Here is a 22,717-nt window from a genome sequence, read left to right on the forward strand (position 1 = left end):
CTAAGTAACCATGATGGCAATGATGACTCTATGGATGATAACACATGAAGATAATGATAAGCCAGGCTTACGTCACCACCATCACCATCATCATCATCCACCATTCCACACGTCTCCCATTTCCTCTCACCTTCTTCATCTCCATAGAAGAAAACGACCCACACGCAGCCCTTTCCAGTACCTGGATTCCAGCAGGTTCCACTAAATCCTTCCACATGGGAAACCATCATTAGGATATTTTTTTCTTCCCTTAATCTTTCACGGGCGGGAGGTAATGGGGGGGAGGGGGGAGTTATCTTGCAATGGGGGTATAAATGTTATTAATGAAGGGGGGGAGGGTAGGTGGGGGGAGGGCTGGCTCCTACAGGTTTGAGGGGAGGGGGAGAGGGGAGAAAATGGGGGCGTAGGTGTGAAGGAATGAGAGAGAGAGAGAGAGAGAGAGAGAGAGAGAGAGAGAGCCAGGCCAGTTCACTGACCCGGCCCAAACTACATATCAGGAAGCAACCGTCAACACTATTAACCTCCACACCCACACCCACACTGGCCCACAGCCCCGGCTCACACCCACACCCACACTGGCCCACAGCCCCGGCTCACACCCACACCATCCAACCCACACACTGGCCCACAGCCCCGGCTCACACCCACACCATCCAACCCACACACTGGCCCACAGCCCCGGCTCACACCCACACCCACACTGGCCCACAGCCCCGGCTCACACCCACACCATCCAACCCACACACTGGCCCACAGCACCAGCTCACACCCACACCATCCAACCCACACACTGGCCCACAGCCCCGGCTCACACCCACACCAACCCACACTGGCCCACAGCCCCGGCTCACACCCACACCCACACTGGCCCACAGCCCCGGCTCACACCCACACCATCCAACCCACACACTGGCCCACAGCCCTGGCTCACACCCACACCATCCAACCCACACACTGGCCCACAGCCCCGGCTCACACCCACACCAACCCACACTGGCCCACAGCCCCGGCTCACACCCACACCAACCCACACTGGCCCACAGCCCCGGCTCACACCCACACCATCCAACCCACACACTGACCCACAGCCCCGGCTCACACCCACACCAACCCACACTAGCCCACAGCCCACAATCAACTCCCAGAAGACAGAACAGACTTCAACAAAACCCCACAAACGTCTCGCAGTCTTAACTAATTCCCCCACAAAAGAATCTATTAACAAAGTAAACCAAAATAACCCCTCCCCCCCCAAGTCTGCCCCTCCCCCCCAAACCACAAAGGTAATCCACTGGGAGAGATACATTCCCAACCGTTGGAGAAGATTAATGTAATCATTTAACCAGATCCCCCGTTAACCAGCTCCCACGTAAGAACTTAAGGGTGATGGTACGCTGGCTGGGTTCTAAGCGCCCTGACCGCCTGCCGCCAATTTCTGGAGGGAGTGAATTAGCTCCCTTGTGCCAGTGAGGTCGAGATGAGGTCATCTGGGAGGAGAGGAGGGGGGGCTCTCGAAGTGGGGAGAGGTTGGTAACGGGGGAGAAAACGTAATGGGTGGACTTCTTAATGGGGAGGAAGATTCGACCTGATGCTTAATACCTCCATGAGCACGACGTTACGACCCTTGAGCACGACGGTACGACCCTTGAGCACGACGGCACGACCCTTGAACACGACGGTGCGACCCTTGAACACGACGGTGCGACCCTCGAGCACGACGGTACGACCCTTGAGCACGACGATACGACCCTTGAGCACGACGGTGCAATCCTTGAGCACGACGGTACGACCCCCTGTCTGTAAAGATGCCTGGCCTGTCTTGATCCTTAAGGGGTCGTACACAAAGGTCGTAACGAGGTGATGAACGACCTAACCGTCGTGTTCAAGCACTGTCCCGTCGTCCTAAAAGAGAAACTGGTGCGGGGTCCTCACACTAAACGGCCACACTGCCTCGTAAAGTTACGAAGATGCGAGAGACTTTACGACGTCGCCAGACACAACTCCGTCGTTCATCCTGGGAAACGTAAGTAACCTTACGATCACGGCGGCCACACACTTCACCAAGACGTCGGCAAAATAACGACGAACGCAAGACACAACTAACAAACACTAACAAACATTAAAAATACTAACAAAAACCATTAACAATAAAAACAAACCACTAACAATAATAACAAACTACTCACAAACAATAAAAACAAACCACTAACAAACAACACAGAAACGAACAATACAAACAAACAACACAAACAATACTAAAAACACAAACGAATACAAACAAATACACTAGCAAACAACGCTAACGAAGGCGACGGTATATAACTCCAGTTTCAAAAGACAAACGACAACTGGTTGGTTAGGTGGCTGGGTAGCTAGGCTTTACTAAAGCCTTAACAACCTACCAGGGTCACTGGGCGTCGTCAAAGTCGTCACAACCACCGAGTAAACAACTCTGGACTACCATCATGATGGTAGTTATGATCATTCTAACAACATACAACTTACGAGGAAGATGTGGTGTAATACATGCGATTACATTATTTCCTTCAAGGCTCCAGACACGGGCCAAAGTCCACATCAAGGTCGGGCCTTCGTTAAATATAAAGAAGTTAATATAAAGGGAAAAAAAGTGAAGATATGGGAAAGTATTTACGAATTTTGGAGGAAGTAACAAACCTGTCTTTTCTTTTTCACAATGGGTCAGGACATAGTCACTTGGAAATAATATAACATCTTCATGAAAATATATATAACTATTTATCAAAATGAAATAATAATCACCAGTAATTTAGCTGTAGTGAAATAGCCAATGTTATTAATTTGAAATCTACAGAAGAATTAATTATATTACACACACACACACACACACACACACACACATATATATATATATATATATATATATATATATATATATATATATATATATATATATATATATGAAAACCGTCAAAACTGCGAACAAAACGGGTGATTGGACGAGAGTGGACCAATCAGCAGAGTATCCGGCCAGCCAGCTAGCGGAAACCCGAGTGGGGAGACTCGCTCAAGTTGCTCCTAACGAGTGAGGACAACCGCTCAAGTTGCTCCTAACGAGTGAGGACAACCGCTCAAGTTGTGAGTGAGTAAAGAGTTAGGTCCCCAAGTGAATGTGTGAGTAAAATGAGTAAGTGTGAGAAAGCGGCGCCCTGTGAGAGCTGTCCTAACAGCCAGCTAGCTTGCAGCAGCCGGCATGACATACACACGGTATCTGAATTCCTGGGTTCGAATCCCCCCAATTTCTGCAGCTCGTAACAGCCGGTATATCACACACTTGACAATTCATTATCATTAAGAATACGATTATTATTATTATTATTATTATTACTATTATTATCACGGTCATTATTATTATTATATTATTATTATTATTATTATTATTATTATCATTATCACGGTCATTATTATTATATTATTATTATTATTATTATTATTATTATTATCATTATTATTATTATCACGGTCATTATTATTATTATACTATTATTATTATTATTATTATTATTATTATTATCACGGTCATTATTATTATTATACTATTATTATTATTATTATTATTATTATTATCACGGTCATTATTATTATTATTATTATTATTATTATTATTATCATTATTATCGTTGTTGTTGTTTTTGTTGTCATTACTGTAATCATCATTAGTTACTACCAGTTATTATCAACATAATTATCACTGTTCTGGCCCAATGATGACGTCATGATGACCCCTCCCACACACACCAGCCCTTCATAATCTTCTCTCCAAATGCCACGGCAACTACCACCCTCCACAGAACTATATCAACACAAAGACGACACATCATCATCACCCCCTCATTCCCATGCAGATCCTCAGGTACGAAAAATAAAAAAAAGTGTCACATCTACGCGTCCTTTGTCATGACCCAACCAACGCAAGACCAACACCTGGTTTTCTTTTCCCCCCCTCTTAGGAGGCGGGGGGGGGGGGGGGGGGAGGGTTAACAATCATCATAAAAATACTTCCGGCATTTCCAGGCGAATGTTGCTGGAAGACAAGAGGAGTCGTGCGTGGCCTTCCAGCCCGGCCGTACAGCAGGTAATATATATACAGAGAGAGAGAGAGAGAGAGAGAGAGAGAGAGAGAGAGAGTTGGTCTGAGCTCCATGCCTGGGGAGGGAAGGCGGGGTGAAGCGTGGGTACGAATGACACTTATTTCCCCTCCTTCCTCTCCCCACCTCCCCTCTCCCCACCTCCCCCTCCCCTCCCCTCCCCCGACGTCTCTCGCGAGGCCTGAAGTTTCCTGAAGGGCTTTTAGGGAGGAGCAAATCCCCCACCCTCCTCCTCCCCTCCACCACACAGCGCCATGAATGGCCAAGATGATGACGCCGCTTGCCCCCCCACCCCAACCCGCACCCCGCGGGTTGTGGGGCCGGAATGAGAAGCCCAGCGGCGGTAATAGAGAGAGAGAGAGAGAGAGAGAGAGAGAGAGAGAGAGAGAGAGAGAGAGAGAGAGAGAGAGAGAGAGAGGATAATAGAGCCAGTATATATTCCGGCGATATTACGAGAGTCTTCAGGTCGATGTCAGGCTATCTTGAGCAAAGGGGGTCGTGCCCTCCACCTTACTTAAGGGGTCGTACCGTCGTGCTCCATCTGGGTCGTACCGTCGTGCTCCATCTGGGTCGTACCGTCGTGCTCCATCTGGGTCGTACCGTCGTGCTCCATCTGGGTCGTACCGTCGTGCTCCATCTGGGTCGTACCGTCGTGCTCCATCTGGGTCGTACCGTCGTGCTCCATCTGGGTCGTACCGTCGTGCTCCATCTGGGTCGTACCGTCGTGCTCCATCTGGGTCGTACCGTCGTGCTCCATCTGGGTCGTACCGTCGTGCTCCATCTGGGTCGTACCGTCGTGCTCCATCTGGGTCGTACCGTCGTGCTCCATCTGGGTCGTACCGTCGTGCTCCATCTGGGTCGTACCGTCGTGCTCCATCTGGGTCGTACCGTCGTGCTCCATCTGGGTCGTACCGTCGTGCTCCATCTGGGTCGTACCGTCGTGCTCCATCTGGGTCGTACCGTCGTGCTCCATCTGGGTCGTACCGTCGTGCTCCATCTGGGTCGTACCGTCGTGCTCCATCTGGGTCGTACCGTCGTGCTCCATCTGGGTCGTACCGTCGTGCTCCATCTGGGTCGTACCGTCGTGCTCCATCTGGGTCGTACCGTCGTGCTCCATCTGGGTCGTACCGTCGTGCTCCATCTGGGTCGTACCGTCGTGCTCCATCTGGGTCGTACCGTCGTGCTCCATCTGGGTCGTACCGTCGTGCTCCATCTGGGTCGTACCGTCGTGCTCCATCTGGGTCGTACCGTCGTGCTCCATCTGGGTCGTACCGTCGTGCTCCATCTGGGTCGTACCGTCGTGCTCCATCTGGGTCGTACCTTCGTGCTCCATCTGGGTCGTACCTTCGTGCTTCATCTGGGTCGTACCTTCGTGCTCCATCTGGGTCGTACCTTCGTGCTCCATCTGGGTCGTACCGTCGTGCTCCATCTGGGTCGTACCGTCGTGCTCCATCTGGGTCGTACCGTCGTGCTCGAGGGTCGTACCGTCGAGGCTAAGGGGTCGTGCTGTCTGTCTCTCATGATGCTCCTGGTTACCATACACACTTGAAAACGACCAGCAACCATGTCCCATCTCCCCAGAGATGGAGAGAAGATGCCACTACATCTCGTCCATCTGCAGCGGTTAGCCTTACTGACCATGAATCAGCACGGGCCAGCCTAAGGTCGGATCGCCAGGGGTTCGAATCCTGGGCCTGGCAGTCGGCCTACACCAGACCTAGGTGTTTATCCTCCCTCGGGGCTGGTCGATAAATGGGTACATACATGGCTTAGGAGGGGATCCGCGCGCGCGCGCGCGCGTGTGTGTGTGTGTGTGTGTGTGTGTGTGTAACAGTAAAGACGTGGTACATATGCATATACAAGGTTAAGGGACGGAGCAACCCCGTAACACACACACACACACACAGTAGAGACAGTTCAAGAAATGTGGCCCACGAGTGCTGAACTCCCTTTCCTCACAGTAAAAATAGATAATCATACATAATTGCACAAAAAGATACTTACCACAGAGTAAACCGTAATTAAACCCCTGATCTGCAACAGCGTTGAAAATAGCGTCGCTTCCAACACGACTCGCGCCTCCGTACCCTCGTATTCCACACAGTTCATTCACATAAGATAAATCATCATAAATAATGAAAATAAATTCCCTCATTGAAAATCAAAATAGAAGAGGCAGTCAAATTCTTCACAACTCGTGGCATTACATTAAAATCCTTAATAACCACTAGTATATATATATATATATATATATATATATATATATATATATATATATATATATACATATATATATATATATATATATATATATATATATATATATATATATATATATATATATATAAGCAGTCATAAAAAATGGGTTTCACGTTGCCTTCTAACATCTTCGCCACAAAAAAAAAAAAAAAAAATATATATATATATATATATATATATATATATATATATATATATATATATATATATATATATATATATATATTGCGATGCTTCAAGAGAAAACGGAGTTCTAGGAGGGAATTTTATCGCCCATAAAAACCTCCACTTTCTTCTTAAGGTCGACATTCCTATCTCATAAACTACAACATTAACCTTTATTCTCACCTGAGATGACGCTACGACCCTTGAGCACGACGGTACAACCAGTGAGGAAGAGGACACGACCCTTGAGCACGACGGTACGACCCTTGAACACGATGATCCGACCTTTGCCTTACCAGTCGTCCAATGTTTCTGATTCGATTTCACTACATGTTAATGAACATCTGTATTTCAAGTTTTAACTTTATATCTTTTTACCTTTATAAAGTCTCCTGCTGGGCAGGACGCACAACGCTACCACACACACACACACACACACACACACACACCACCTTGATCTTAAGCCCCTTTTATTAGTTAACTACTAACTATTATGGCCTTCCAGTTCTGTAATATATGTAGCACCTCGACTGTGTATTTTCAGCCGAACGGCTGCCTAAACCTGAACTGGTATTCATCAATTTATTCATTTATTTGCCAACACGCAGGACCAAGACATCAACAACAGCAACGTACAGGAGACCCCCACTTGATGGCCTCCAACTGTGCCAGAACAACATTCCAGCTCGCTCTGTGTGTGTGTGTGTGTGTGTACGTGTGTGTGTTCATCATATGTGTACGTGACGGGTGTCGTACACTCGCGCGGGGCCCCTACCTGTGTGTATGTGTCTGCCTATCTGTCTGTCTCTCTCAGGTCTCTGTCTACGTTGATTGGATTCAACAGACATCAACAACGGAGTTTGATCCCAGACATCAACCGTATAACATCAAACACCACAACACATAGTCATCCGTGTGATGGAAGAGATGCATATATTCTCCAGTACCGTACGAATAACATACAACACACGTACCCCTCCAGTATATGTTGTGAGCATACTACACAGCATACTCCTCCATGACGATATGAGCATACGACAGAAATATATTATATCCCTCCAGGAAATCAGACTATACAACACACCAAACTCCTGGTGTTATATTACATACAACAAGGTTATACTGTGCTATGAGCCCTGGACGAGGCAAAGCGACCTCCACTCATACAACCAACACAGTTTATGTCACTCACAACACCAAGTGTTATCAACGCACTTCTCTCATCCTCCATATCAAAACAAGTCGAGTTCTACTGCAGTAGTGAATCGTGGAAGTCCATCAAAATGGCTTAGAAATCCTAGTCTATACATATACTCGTCATCGACTTTAAAGCTGAAGTCATTGTGGTTAAGAGGTCACGGTCTTGAACAGAAAAGTGGGGAGCAATGGGTTCGAAACTGTGCCCAAGAGAAGGAATCAAGAGCGTTTAGAAATGGCGACAAAATCACCGAAAATATTCCCACAACAGTTTGGAAACATGGGAGGATGTGGTTGGGTCTTCAACTCCCCCAAATGACCAACTCGCCAATGTACACAACAGGGAGACAGACTACACAAGGCTGTCAAGGCCCGTCCTCAAGGCTTCTTGACCACACTGTGGCCCTTGAGCAAGACGGTACGACCCTTGAACACGACGGTGCGAGCCTTGGGTACGATGTCCTGGTGTTTGACGACCTGACCCTTAAGGGTCAAGTTAAAAAGGCTATGTCAAATGTCATCATACCCAAGGTCGTAGGGTCGTGCTCAAGGGTCGTACCATCGTGCCCCGAGCCCACACCGCTGTGATCTTTCCCTCGCTCGGCTGTGGTTATTTACGATAGGCTTCGCGTGACTTATCCTGGTCTTCCGGATCAACACTTTAAAAAGAACGATTACTTGGCTAAAGTTTACGCTACGAGGGAGGTCGTTATAGGCAACACAACTGTGGCTTACGCTTGTCAGCCGAAGTTTAACTGTCGGTGATCATCTGACATTTAGAGCCGCGTCCACATCAGGTTAGGTTGAAGTTGGTCCGATGTAGATTTATAGTCGATCTACGAGGCTACCTAAACCCTCAATCAAGAGAGGAATTAAAGGCGTCATAATGAATCATACATGTATATAATACATACATACATTACTAGAGTGATGTATGATGCAATCCGGAGGCTGTACAAGGCAAGACAGAGCAAACATCAACACACACACGCCACGAACAGCAGCAGCGTAGCAGAGCGCAAACAGGTTCCTAGCACCAACCCAGCCAGCTTGGCCAAGCTCGCTCTACACACGTCCAAGCCTTCGTTCTCAATTCCATTTTATGACCAAGACTTGTGTAACAGACCTGCACGACATGAATATGTTTCATTATGGAACTTACGAAAGAACATTACATTCGTTCAAAAGACGAAATTCTTGTTTACGTAACCTTGCCTAGCACGAGGAACCATGGGGTACAACCCTGCTGACCTACTTTTGACCCGACCGTTAGATTAGACCCACTCTTACTTCTATGTTAATACCGAGCACAAGTAAATAATATCAAATAACCATAGTGAAGAGCGTGAAGCTACAATACTATAAGCCTTTGTGTTACAAGGTGTCACTTGCAGGTACCAAGTGAGACGTCCAAATCTGGTAGGGGGTCGTGTGTGTACCTGCCAAATGCACCGAGAGAATTTAAGGAAAACAACATCTAATCCACAACATCTGGGCGAGGGACCACGTACGAATGGTGCCTCTTTGGACGCCCACGTCCTGGAGCTGGTTCTGCACAGACATAGGTACGAAGCAATTTGGATAAAGGTATTCATTTATTCAATTACTATTCATTACGTCCTTGCCTGAATAAATTCCACGGTTTATTAGCAACATTTCTTACATTCAGCGACAATGCGAGGCTTCGAAACGCGCACGTTAATACCAACTCTGCCTCAGGCACCAGTAATTTATTCTGGGTTTAGTTTGCACATAACTGCCCAAACTTCTATGCAGGACGCATTCATTTTCATATGCAAATAAGACCAAATAGCTTGCAAGGTATAATACCTAATGGTCTACGCTCCAGGGAGGCCTGTTCGCTACGATAAACCAGTCATGGACTGAGCCAGACTCCTCAAGACTCTCCAACATTTCCAGAGCTACACTTCACCAGACTTTATATACGTCGTTTAAAAGGATCGATTTCATCACTTCAAGCAACCGAGACAAATCCTAAAAATATTTTATCCTCGGCTTGCTATCATTTTTAAATAAAAGTCATGTACTATACACATATATCAACCTCGGAATAAAATACATTAGCGATAAATGTCAAAAGATTTGACCACGCCCTTATATATATCATATATATAATAAGAATATATATATATATCATACAAATACATACTATAAATATGGACAAAAACACACGGGGAAATTATTTAAGAATCCAACAACGTCCAGTCCTCAGTACACCATTCTTTTTTTTCTCTTCTTTTTACTAATCTAATTTTACACACTTACACAAGACATGTGCAATGGTTCACTTGAGCCTGAAGAAAAAAAAAATAGGACCCACATACTCAGGGAATGGGCTGTCATTGACAAAGGGACTTGCGCCATCTTGGACTCGGCAAATCTCTACACAAACACACACATTTTACACACAGCTTCAGGTTCCACGACTCTCTTTGGGGAGCAACGCCTTAAATGCGCGAGATAATGCTTTGATCCAGCAGCCCCTTGATGTCCCGCGATGCCTCGCAAGCCTCGTCCTGCTAATGAGAAGATAAAATTTCTTAAAAAAGACGTTCTGGCCAACCCGTCTGCCGGCAAGCCATTAGAGGCGTCGCCACAAATTCTGCCCCAGTGGTGCGCCATGTCCTTGTGCACCACTCTTGCCAGGCGAGGTAAAGGATCCCTGGCCAAGTGTGTGGTGGAAATGGCCTGTTTGTTAAACCACTCTTGCCCGATGATGCAAAGGATCATGACTAAAGTCAGGCTAAATCCCAAACACAGGGACCGTATCAAGTCTTAATCTGAGGCTAGCTCGTCCATGGAAGGTCGGACAGTTATGGAGCTCTGTGGTGCAAGATAACCTAATTTAATATATATATATATATATATATATATATATATATATATATATATATATATATATATATATATTTATATATATATATATATATATATATATATTTATATATATATATATATATATATATATATATATATATATATATATATATATATATATTACAAAGTGTATTTCATAGCAGACCCCTTACGTAATGATGATCCCTGACCAACAGGATTAAAATTACCTTTTAACAACCGTATGTCGGCAACAATCGCTTATGGTATGCCCATCAAAACAACACTAACTGATGATTTAAATCTATCCTCTGAGAATTATGACCCATAGAGGGAGGGTTATAGTAGACAACGAATCGGCCGTTTTCAAACTCGAAGGATTTACGGATGATATTAATCTAGTTCTATCTAATTATGCAATATTCCTGACATACCAAAATGGAAATTGTCCGAGTTTGAAGTGGTCCACAGTATCATCGCCTGTGAGAGTGTTATCTGCTACACTACCTTATCTGAGCTAAGCTTATCAATAACATTTCAGTTTTCCTTAACCCTGCCATTCTACAAATTTAACTAACGTCAGTGAAGCTTCCCCATCTTTCCCAAACTTCAGTGAAGCTTCCCCATCTTTCCCAAACTTCAGTGAAGCTTCCCCATCTTTCCCAACAACAGTTTTCTAAGGTTGACGCAAACCTTCCAGCGTTGGAACAAATACAAGGATTCCGTATGTATAGCCTTGACGCCTTAGTGTTTTGATGGCAGCATCACCATGTATGTAGAAGGTCTACAACACAGTCCACACAGCTAAGTCATGCTGGAGCTAAAACTTGAGCTTGGAGTTAAAAGCTGCAAGTGGTCGAAATGACGTAAACGTAGATACAAAACTAATAAAAGAAAACGATGATCAATAGCGCTTTCGTATATACATCTTCGGAAAATCAGTTATTTATGGTCATGTTTAATATATATATATATATATATATATATATATATATATATATATATATATATATATATATATATATATATATACTGGTTAAAGTAGAAAAGGACAATACTTCGAAAAATAACAGGAAACATTAAAAATGTCGAAAGGAAATTTTCCATCGGCCGATCACCACAACCAAGTTCCTCCACCGACAAGACGGAGTAATCCGGACACGCATGACGTGAGATACCGCTCAATACACCACGAGGGCGCAGGTAATTATAGGTTTTCAGTCCAAAGTCCTGAAAGGTGATAATTCCCTCAGAGGTATACGACCGGCCACTGTTCGCCACAACTCGTAAAGAACGGTGACTTAAGGAACGGGTAGGTACAACCAACTATCTATGCAGTGTTTTGTGAAAGGGCGTTCACTTCCGCCCCTGCGGTAATCAACTGCAGCTTTATAAATGGCTAGCCAAAGGGGGGAGGGGAATGTACTCGCTGGTGGGTACAGTTCCGGAATTGTCCGTAATGGCGTTCGGGAAATTGGAAATATCCGGCTGTCTGGCTGCGAACGCCTGTGTGAACCAAACAATGGGAGAGACGGATTGGTGTGCCTGTACTGTGATCAGGTTGTAGTGTAAACGATCAAATGAGGAAGCAATGTGGTAGTAAAGGACATAATAAAGATAAGAAATGAGAAGAGAAGGAGAGAGAAGCGTGGCAATACCACATAAAAGTTGATATATTTCGGCCTAAGACCACACCAGTGTGTTGAATACACACAACGAACAGTAATCAACAGTGTAAATACGGAGTGCAGTCGGGAAATTTCCCTCAATTGTTCTCTAGTTACTCAAGGAGGAGGAGAAGTATTTGATACAAATAACGGGAAATCTTGGCTTACAGCCACTACGAAATAATCTATTTACGTGGCCTACAATCTCCTATCCTTATAATATAAAAACAATCATCAAGGGATATATATATATATATATATATATATATATATATATATATACACACACACACACACATAATATTGGAACCACTGAGGCCACAGCGACACTGTGTCATTATCAATCAAACGCAGCCTAATGCGTCCGCCAGGCAGATGAAATCTATACCCTTCTTACCACGACCAGTATGGCATCTTTTGCTGAAATTATATATATATATATATATATATATATATATATATATATATATATATATATATATATATGAAAAGTCTGTGTATTATAAGCACTACAAACTATCGGAGCAAAACTTTCTCTGTTCCTGCTGCGTCAAGGTTGCGCTACAATCAGTGCAGTGGTAAGAATGAACTCCTTTGGAGTGAGCTTTCCTGGACAGCATTGTACTCCGGTGATACAACCTCGCCGAGGATGACTTCACCCACGAAGTGACCACAAGGAGGCGGAGTCCGGTAACGCCTACAGTGAGAAATGTATAATTTCTGGAGGAAAAAAAAAAGGGTTATGTTGAAAAAAAAGACGCACCTTATTCTATTGACTTAAATTGACGGAAAATGTCAAATAATTTGTTTCGCTTAGCAGAATATATCTACAGACATTTAAACATATTTTTACCCTAAGTTAGATGAGGTTTGAGTTGGCTAAGTTAGGTTAGAAAAACAGTTTTCATAAAAAATACTCTAAACCAAAAGGCGCCTATCAGATTTTTTCTTAAAGCTTTTATATATTTTCGTAAAAATAAGTCAATTAGTGACGTGTCCATTCTTCAATAAGAACAACGACCACGAAAGAGGTTTTAAAAATATCTAAAACATACATATATAAATATCAAGACAGGTTTGCATTGATTTAGGATGATAAGACACAATCGATTATGGTAATACAAGGAAAAAGAAAAAAAAATGTTTAAAATCAAGTTACATCACAACGGTGTTTAACCTTGAGGGACAAAAATGCATTTCGTGAGGCCACACAGACTTGAGAACCATTAAATGCAACATAAATCACACGAACACCCGGTAACCGCACCACATGCACTCACAACACCACAAAATATGACAAAAGCGGCAATAAAAATCTCGTGTAAAAAAAAAAAATGGCCTTACCTGCAGGGAGGGCACCAGTGGGCGGAGAAGTAGAGTCCCAAGACCTTGTCCGGTCCACAGATATCGTTGAGGTCAACTGGTCCATTGTGGCCCAGGACTTTCTCCCCGATGCTCTTGATCAGAGATGGGTGAGCCATACTGCTACACGCTTCACGTTAACTCAAATCACAAAAGTCGCAAGAGTTTCTTCAACATAACAAAACTTCCGTGTTTATTTTCCAATACTAGTTTATCTTGTGGCCTTTCTTTCCTTTGTTCCCCGAAGCGCCTTGATTTACTTCCTGCCGCGAAGAGAGACGATGAGAGGCTTTGAACAGAGGGGAGGAACCGGCCCTTCACGAGCTCGCACACCGAGGAGAGAGAGAGACGTACAAAAATCAATCACTGGGTTTCTAAGCAATTTTCCGGTCCGTCCATTCCTCGGTTCCTTGTTTAGGTGAGGAAGGTGGAATATTGGTCCAGACGACCCCGGATCAAGGAGTAGCTGGGAGGTGAGGATTTCAAAGAGGAAAATCAGAGTAAAGGAAGAGTTTAGCAAGTTAACCGAACCTAACCGGTATATGGTGGGCCCCCCCAAGCCTTCCTGGTTAAATAAAGACACGAGCAGTTCATTCGTAAAGGATGATAAATGTGTACCAAAAGAAATGGCAACAGAGAAACTCGAGGAAGTGAACCGACAGGTTAAATACTGACTTTGCCATCCTGTGCTCTCCCCGCTCGTGTACTAAGCGATAATGGCCTAAAATGAGGGAAAGGAACAAGACAGCGGAAAGGATATGGAACAGATTAAGAATACATTGGGTTAGACCAGCACGGCCGGGAGGTTGGCTGCATCACGTGACCTGTGTTGGTCCGTTATTACACTCCACAAAGCAGTATATCTTGCGTAATTATCTTTGCTGAACTGACCCCTTTTACAATCAATTAACTGCCTAGATTTACAATCAATTAACTGCCTAGATTCTGATGATAATTTACATTACCGTAATGTAGTGTGTTTCTTAAGTCACGTATAACACACTTGCTTAATTTTCATCCACTATTTCTGGACGACTGTGCGGTACATCTGGCCAGTGACAGCAGTGCAACTCAGCCCGCATGATTCTGTTTCCTCGTCGTGTCCTTCATGTCTATAATGAACCTGTTTATTACCGTCATGCGACCCAACATCACATATCTGGTTTCTTCTTCCCAAAATCTGGCGGACTGAATTCATTTATAATCCTATTGGTGATTATGCATCTTCGATCACTGTCCTGCAGAGTGTAAATATAATTTCCCTAATAGCACCTATTTCAACTATGCTGAAACTACTAAAAGCAAATCAAGTTTTGTATTTACAGTCATTGGAAAACACATCCTACGGTAAAACTGTAGTTTTTCAAAGAAAAAAAAAAGAACTAAAGTTAGCGATGTAGACAAGCTAGTATTAGAGGACTACAAAGGCCTAGACTACATAGGACTGCAGAGCACAAGATGTCAGGAATAAAGCAAGACATAGAGAGGAAAATCATTACCTCTATTAATGGCAGCCAAGATCCTGCACAGACTGGTGCCTGGGTGACGGTGATCGGTAGCAGGCCAGCACGCGAGCCTAGCCCTCACACACCCGCCCTCCTCGCACAAACCTAACCTTAAACTCCATGACTTTATTCCTTCGTTTTCTCTTATTAAATCAACAAACAACCTTTCTGGAATCTACATGACGGGAGAAACTGTAGAAACAAAATGTTTACACTGTTTTCTCTAGGCACTTGAGAATTATTCTCTGCTCCAGATATACGTGGTGAAAATTCAAGCCCCAGAGAAAATATAGCCTTGCCCGAAGCGATGGAATATATATATACCATCGTGCTCGAGTTTTATTCAGATGAGATTTAAAATTTTTAAGTGAGGCAGCACATGACCTGGCAAGGACGGAGGTAAATGCGGTCCACTTCTTTTATACCTAAACTCCTCTAAGTATTCTTCTTCGCCTTTACCAACAACTAAAGAATAAGTTCTGACCTTGAATTTCGTTACCAATACTCCCGACTCTGAGCGAGAATAGCTGGAGAATTCTCGTCCTCGGTTAAGTCAAAGAGAGCAGATCAAAACACGAACTTCTCTATGACTGTCATGGTTAAGATGTTACTACTGGCCCTTTGTGAACCTGAACCTGACAATAGCAAATCACTAGCGGTCTTGTACATGGATGGTTCTTAGCTTTATATCACGTTCACTGTCCGTTCTTTTCTCTCTTCGGTGATGACGATACGTTTTCTCCCAGGATCAGCCTGTTTTTATGTGTACATGTTTGACGCATCAAATGCGATCAATGTAATTTTTCACTAGCATAAAAGAGGTATTTTGCTTTTGCAAGTCATGGGTCTGCGTTAGCACCAATATCACACCCTGCATTCAATACCCTCATGAATATTAAACAAGCATATATATATATATATATATATTTTTTTTTTTTACACTTTGTCGCTGTCTCCCGCGTTATATATATATATATATATATATATATATATATATATATATATATATATATATATATATATATATATGACGATTACGTTAGGTCACCATAAGTTATTATCGAAGATTAGTATGCGGAATATTAAACATTCGTGATACAAGCCATGTTGTCTTATATAATGACTGAAAAGTCTTACGCACTACGCGATTCTTTGGGTGACACAGCGACCGACCAAACACAAGATCCCGGGTTCGAGTCCTAGACATGACAAACGACACACAAACAGACCAGCTTTATATACCCTCTGCCTTTGAGGATGGTCAGTTATACTCTAGAATGAATACATAATGAAAGGCAGGGCAATACGGGGTCTGTAAACGCTAACTCGACAACAAACAAATGACAATCACAATCGCCTAAGATGGCTGCATAGGGGTTGTACGTAACCTTCTGCTTTCTATGACCTTTCGGTCTGCTTAGCTTACTCTCTTCTTCTTCTTGACCCTGTGGGGTCGCTCCTTGGTGATAATAGCACCCAAGGAATGTGGCTCCGGCTTGCCAAACGAGGGATATTGGTGAAGCGGGAGAAAGTTTAGCCTCGCCTGCATAACCTCATTCGCGTCACTAGTATGCTTTACCAATATGGACACCAATTTGTATTTATATATCTTTTTTAATTCGGATAATCTAATATCTTATTTTTCAAACGTTTTTTTCACACAATTCCTCTAGTTTTAGATAGTTGTGTCAACGCATTTCAAAGGAAAAAGCCCACAATTATAAACGGAGGCCTTTTTATTAAGAACTATTTTGTAGAAATATTATCCTGTCATACCAAACGTCGACCTCCAAGTTGAAGTGAAACTCCAAACACAAACTGTGCCAAGTGCATCATTAATGACCGGGACTTACACATGCATACCATGGCTTCTTCATGAGAAACTATTGTAAATTCATTGCAATACTGAACTTCCACGGAACAATTACATATCTTGTCAGGTGGTTTGTTACTTATATTGTCACATAGCACATTAATCATCTCTCACAGCCTTACTATAAGACTGCTCCAAGATATCATAGTATAAAGATAACCAACATTATACACGTCAAAATGAACACAGTTACGTGAATGAGAAGACAATACTACATGATCACTACATAAGAACTACATCATCATTAAAAAGACTGACAAAAACACAGCAGGTACACGAAAGGATAAAACCGATGTAAATATAACCCATATATTAACTCACACTAACATCACAAATATACCTACACATGAACAATGACGTAATGAACAGATAGCAAGGAAGATATATATTAGGGGACTGGCGGGGAAAAAGACGCATGCCAAAAGAGCCTTCTCAAAATGGGTCAACCACATCACAAGGGTGTACCGCAGGGTAAGCCTTTGGGACAGATGCTCCTTGTAATCCACGTTATAATCATTTACATGAGTCGTACCTGAATATGTTTGCTGATGATGCTAACATCATGAGAAAAGTGAAGAATGACGAGGATTGCATGAACTTATATGGGGACTCTGAATATCTCCAGAACAGGTATGATATACAGCTAATGAAATTCATCCGAGGTACACGCAAGATGAAGAAAATGGAACAAGGCAAAAAAAAAATGAAAAATCGATATGAATAACATGAAGCATGAAACAAGAAGGACGTGGAGTTGAGCAATTAATATCTAACCTGTCATTATACACTGAAACTGCTCTTAGATACATGAATGAGAAACTGGTTAGGAAGCTATTCACGATAACTCTAAGAACCAAATTAAAATATACTTACGGTGGGTCAGGACAGACCAAAGAACTAATGGAGAAGGTCCACAGGAGGACGAAAAGTTGCAAGTATAAGCGAGCCGAGATACTGTGTGCGTTAAGAGGCCATTAATCTGCCAACCATAGAAAAAAAAAGAAGAGTAAGGAGAGACGTGATCACAGCCCTCAAGTCTCTAAACCAGTTTGACGATGACCACAATGAACACCACCGCGAGATACGCAAATACGGAGAACACACCTCGTAAACCAGAGTCTCGGCCAGAAACGTATTAGAAAAAAGCTGCAAAGTATTTCTCTAACATCAGAGTAGTTTATGGATGGAATAAACCGAGTGATACTATGGTGAAACCGGACGATATACAAAAGTTTAAAAACTTAAATGGCAAAAAAAAAAAAAAGGTTTAAGACATACAGCTCCACGGGTGTAGAACACCCTCCTCGTCACGTTCAAAAATGTAATTCCCTGACAATGGCCACAAACACATCGAGCGGTCTTGCCAGGCTTCGCCTACGTGGTGACCCCACGAGTGTGTCACCTTCACACGAGGCTGTCATTGTCAGCCGACGGAACAGTACAGCGTCATCCAGGGCAACCCTCTACCCCCCATCTCCTTAATTTGACCTTACCCAGCTCCGCAAGGAGTGCAACCTCGAAGCAGCAGGAACCCCATAAAAGGGGTCCGAGGGTTGCATAACTAGATATGTCTACTACATGAACTGAACACCATACGAATGCAATCTGACACGACACCCACACGAATGCCGCACCTACATAATATAAAAACACGACAAAAAAGTATTTTGGTTACCATATACATCAACCTCTCTGACACGTACAAGAATACAAGCAAACTTCTACAAATGCGTTACGATGACAAAACCTTGACTACAGTGAAAGAATGTACGTACAAACACTAATATGTCTACTTACACGAGATAACAGGAGCAAAAGATAACACCGGAATCATTACAAGTTATAATGAGACATTATCAACTAATACATGTCATCACATACAACTTAGTACTAAAAATAAGCAAAGAGATTCACATGAACAAAAGCTAATTCTCAAGACTACAACTTTCCGTTGGCTTCACCCATTATCACAACACCACCAGCTTATACAACAGCCTAACAATCATCATAACTAATAAACTTACTACGTACAACAGCACCATATAAAATGCGCGAACTTAAAACCTCAAGAAAATCGGGTTTGTATGCGGAGGAATTCGTAACATCATGTTAACGCAGCCTAACCTTGCCTCCAACAAGTCATACACGACATTATTTCTTATAATGTACCAATGCGAATACCAGCTGAGCAGAAGGATCAAGCGCTCCTTTGCTGGTTCAGTTGTGGAGGATCTAAGCTTAATTTCTCCTATAATATATCATTATTAATCTTTCTATTATTCTCAGCATTACCTCGAAGCGTTACTGTATTCGATCCTTTTATAAAATTCTATGACAATGAATAATACACACACACACACACACACACACACACACACATACACACATACCTTTACCCGGTAAAATACACATTAACATCACAAGCACCACGCGCTTAACACCTGAAATAAGACAATCTCTCCCGTAATGGGATATAAACATTAGCAAGCAGCAGCACTGACTGGTTCTGGCAAAACGATAACCCCCTCCACAAACACGTTCAATGTCATGCAAATTATCTACACACGGGTTAAACACCACCAGCAGCCACTACACACTGATGTAAACAACTCTGGATCGAGTTGATTAGTTCCATGAATGCAAAGTCCCAAGGAAGCACCTCTCTCTCTCTCTCTCTCCCATCATCCACTTCCTTCCCTTCCATCACCATTCTAAACCCAACCCCCCCTTGGGTCACAGAGCCTGGCCATGGCCGCCACCACCACCATCACGGTGGGAGGGAAGCAAGCCACAGGGGTTCAGGGTCACACCCCTAAACCACCGTCCTGTCCTGCCACCACCATCCCCCGCAGTGCCTGTGCTTCAACACCGCCTTTTAACGTTTACAAACAACATCTTTTAATAGTTCTTGGTTCTTAATGTCTATTTTGCTGCAACTCTTCTTCAAAGCACTTATTCAGAGCCTCTCCTAGGTCGGAGTTCGATGATCAGCGCAGATATCGGGTGGAAAGCCATTACCGCGTGTATATAAACATGAGTCAGAGAGAGACAGCGAGTTGTTCCCTCACGCACCAAAGCCACTCGCAGACTGTGGCAGACGACGCGCCAACACTCCCGCCAAACACGCTGCCGCGCTCAGAGCCATCTAGGGGCTGTCATCCTCACTACCCTCCCAAAAAAAAAACCCGTAGTCTCACTTTTACCGTGAAATTAATAAATTCTACTTCTTTTTTCTTCTATGACATACTTGACTCATGTACATATAGCTTATAGGAAACCTGCTTTAATGGTTTATTGTTAGTACCTGAAATTATCAATTACATCACCCAAAAATGACACCGCGGTTGTTAGTTCATCATTAAAAGTATACTTTCCTTAAAATAGTATTAGTATTAACATACTACAACTCTTATAACTCCTTTTCAAACCGATGCCTTTTATGGTATCTGTGATCTGCTTGTCTGGGTAAAATGCGAACAAATACAGGTGCTGCCCTTTCTCGTACATGTGACAATCATTTTCACAATTCCATCGTTAAGACATTTCAATCTTCAGTCATTCCTCCGACATAACTTTTAGAACCTTTCAAATTTTTCCTACTAGACTGATTTTTCAATCATATGTCGAAGTTTATGATGTAAATTAGAAATTGTGAAATTGTCAAACGAACCAGTCCCCTACGGTGTTGCCAGATTGACGCACCATAAGGGTGAAAGTTACGCATGTGGGCCATAGATGTATCGCTTATGACGTACCGTTTATTGAGACTCAAAACCTAATGAAAGGCAAGAGCGCGGGACAGGATAATAATAATAGGAGTCAGACACTCCACCATATATACATCATGTATGTCCAATAAATTAAACACTTATATAAGCAGTTGCCATAACTGAGTGTCATGTAATAAATAAACCATTAAACATTTACGGGTTGGCTGCGTCGTTTGGAACACCTGGTGACAAAACTTTTACAACAGTTTATTACGATTTCAGGAAAGCTACAAGGGCAAAATGGTATTATAGGAAGAATTTCTAAGAATAAAGTTTTACGGAACACTAAAGATATAAACGTTGTGACCTCCGATAAGAGAGATCTCAGAAGTTATAATCGCTGTGCTTTTAAAATGTTAGTGGGTCAAGGTGGTGATGATGGGGAACTGAAAGTGTCTTTTCAGATGGGTTAAACTTTTAATAAAGTAGGGGGGGGGCTTTTTCTTTAAATGTCTTACGTGCGGTTTTTTATACACATCAATTTGCGAGCAGTCATTAAGCCTATGAAGCATGGAAGCACACGCTATGGTAGCGCGTTGCGGCTCCTCACCCCCCCCCCTGCCTGCCTGGCCCAGCCAGCAGCACAGCCTCGCCTTACATAACAACATGTCACGTTCCAAAGTCGTACCCGGTAATGCAATCCTTCTTTCTCTCTCTCTCCCCCGCGCCTCGCGCGTGCACCTATATTTGATCACGTCACGAGATTTACCCTTTTATTATATCGACTTTAGATCCTACCATGTCGTACTATAAACAATGATATCACCATCCCAGCAGACGGAATGTAAATATATCATTGCAATTACATTCCAAGTCTGGCTACAGACTTATTTTCAGTTTTCAGAAGTAGTTGTACGCACGGACGGTCTCACCGTAACCTTCCTCTCTACGCACGGTCTGTCCGTGACCCAATAATATTGTAAGTACGAATAATGTCCCCTTCCCCCAACCCCACCCATAGGTGTAGGCTACATAAGCAGTCTTCTATATCTACTTAATACACCAAAATATCCCTCTCATATAACATGGGAGGCTTCTATGGTTTCTTATACTTAGTTAAACTTACCAAAAACGTTAGATCTCAGGCAGCTCAATGGAGATTATAAACTGTAGGCGAGTCATGGTGACAACATAACAAGTAAACCGTAAAATCCGAAATTTGTAGACGTAAGACTTTCAGCCAAGCACCCCTAGCGGTGTTCTCTGACACTAACAAACATGGCGGACGAAGCTAAGCTGCTTTTCTCCCAAATTAATGAAACCATAATAACACTAATGCAGCATAAACAATGCCCCCAACATCGCAGTATTCCCTTGCATAATCTCAGAAAATGGGAAGTTAGGGTATAGCGACTAAATCTACGAAGCAAAACCGTTCCAAGAAACTGGGGTGCGAGGGTTAGAAATTATGACCAAAGATATCAAAAAAAAAAATGTTTTTATGGTTCGGTAAGGAACACATTTTCATAATTAAAAGTCCAGCAAAAGGTATTTACGTCGGTCGCCAATAGGGTCACCTTTCACGCCTTCCGCTGGCGTATATTACTATATATATATATATATATATATATATATATATATATATATATATATATATATATATATACTTTTCCCAAAATAGAAATTGTCATTAACTTTGGTCCTTAACAAGACTGTAATTTATTGCATATATACCTCCATTCGGGAAGACATTTTACCAGCCTTAGAGGCTCGGGACACACATGTGCACTACATTTTCTACGAAGTGGAGAGAGAGAGAGAGAGAGAGAGAGAGAGAGAGAGAGAGAGAGAGAGAGAGAGAGTATCAACGCATTAAGGACAAATAGTTAGACCTCACCAAGGATGTGGACGAAAAATATAAAAACACGCACTGCAAACGTACAACCATGGTTCCGCTTTACAAATAGATTTTATAATCAAATAATATATATATATA

General features: G+C 43.0%; 1 protein-coding gene across 1 annotated transcript in view; it reads right to left on the reverse strand.

Moving 5' to 3' along the window:
• LOC139766374 (nucleoredoxin-like) overlaps positions 1-20,113 on the reverse strand; it is a 159,932-nt gene extending 139,819 nt beyond the window's left edge. Inside the window, exons 1-2 of the mRNA XM_071694917.1 lie at positions 20,030-20,113; positions 13,616-13,896 (exon numbers count right to left, since the gene is read on the reverse strand). Coding sequence (XP_071551018.1) covers positions 13,616-13,752 — 137 coding nt within the window. The 5' untranslated portion in view covers positions 13,753-13,896; positions 20,030-20,113. The remainder of the gene's footprint in view (positions 1-13,615; positions 13,897-20,029) is intronic.
• Positions 20,114-22,717: the final 2,604 nt, after the last annotated feature.

This window comes from Panulirus ornatus, chromosome 57 (assembly GCF_036320965.1).
Source record: "Panulirus ornatus isolate Po-2019 chromosome 57, ASM3632096v1, whole genome shotgun sequence".
Lineage (NCBI taxonomy): Eukaryota > Metazoa > Arthropoda > Malacostraca > Decapoda > Palinuridae > Panulirus > Panulirus ornatus.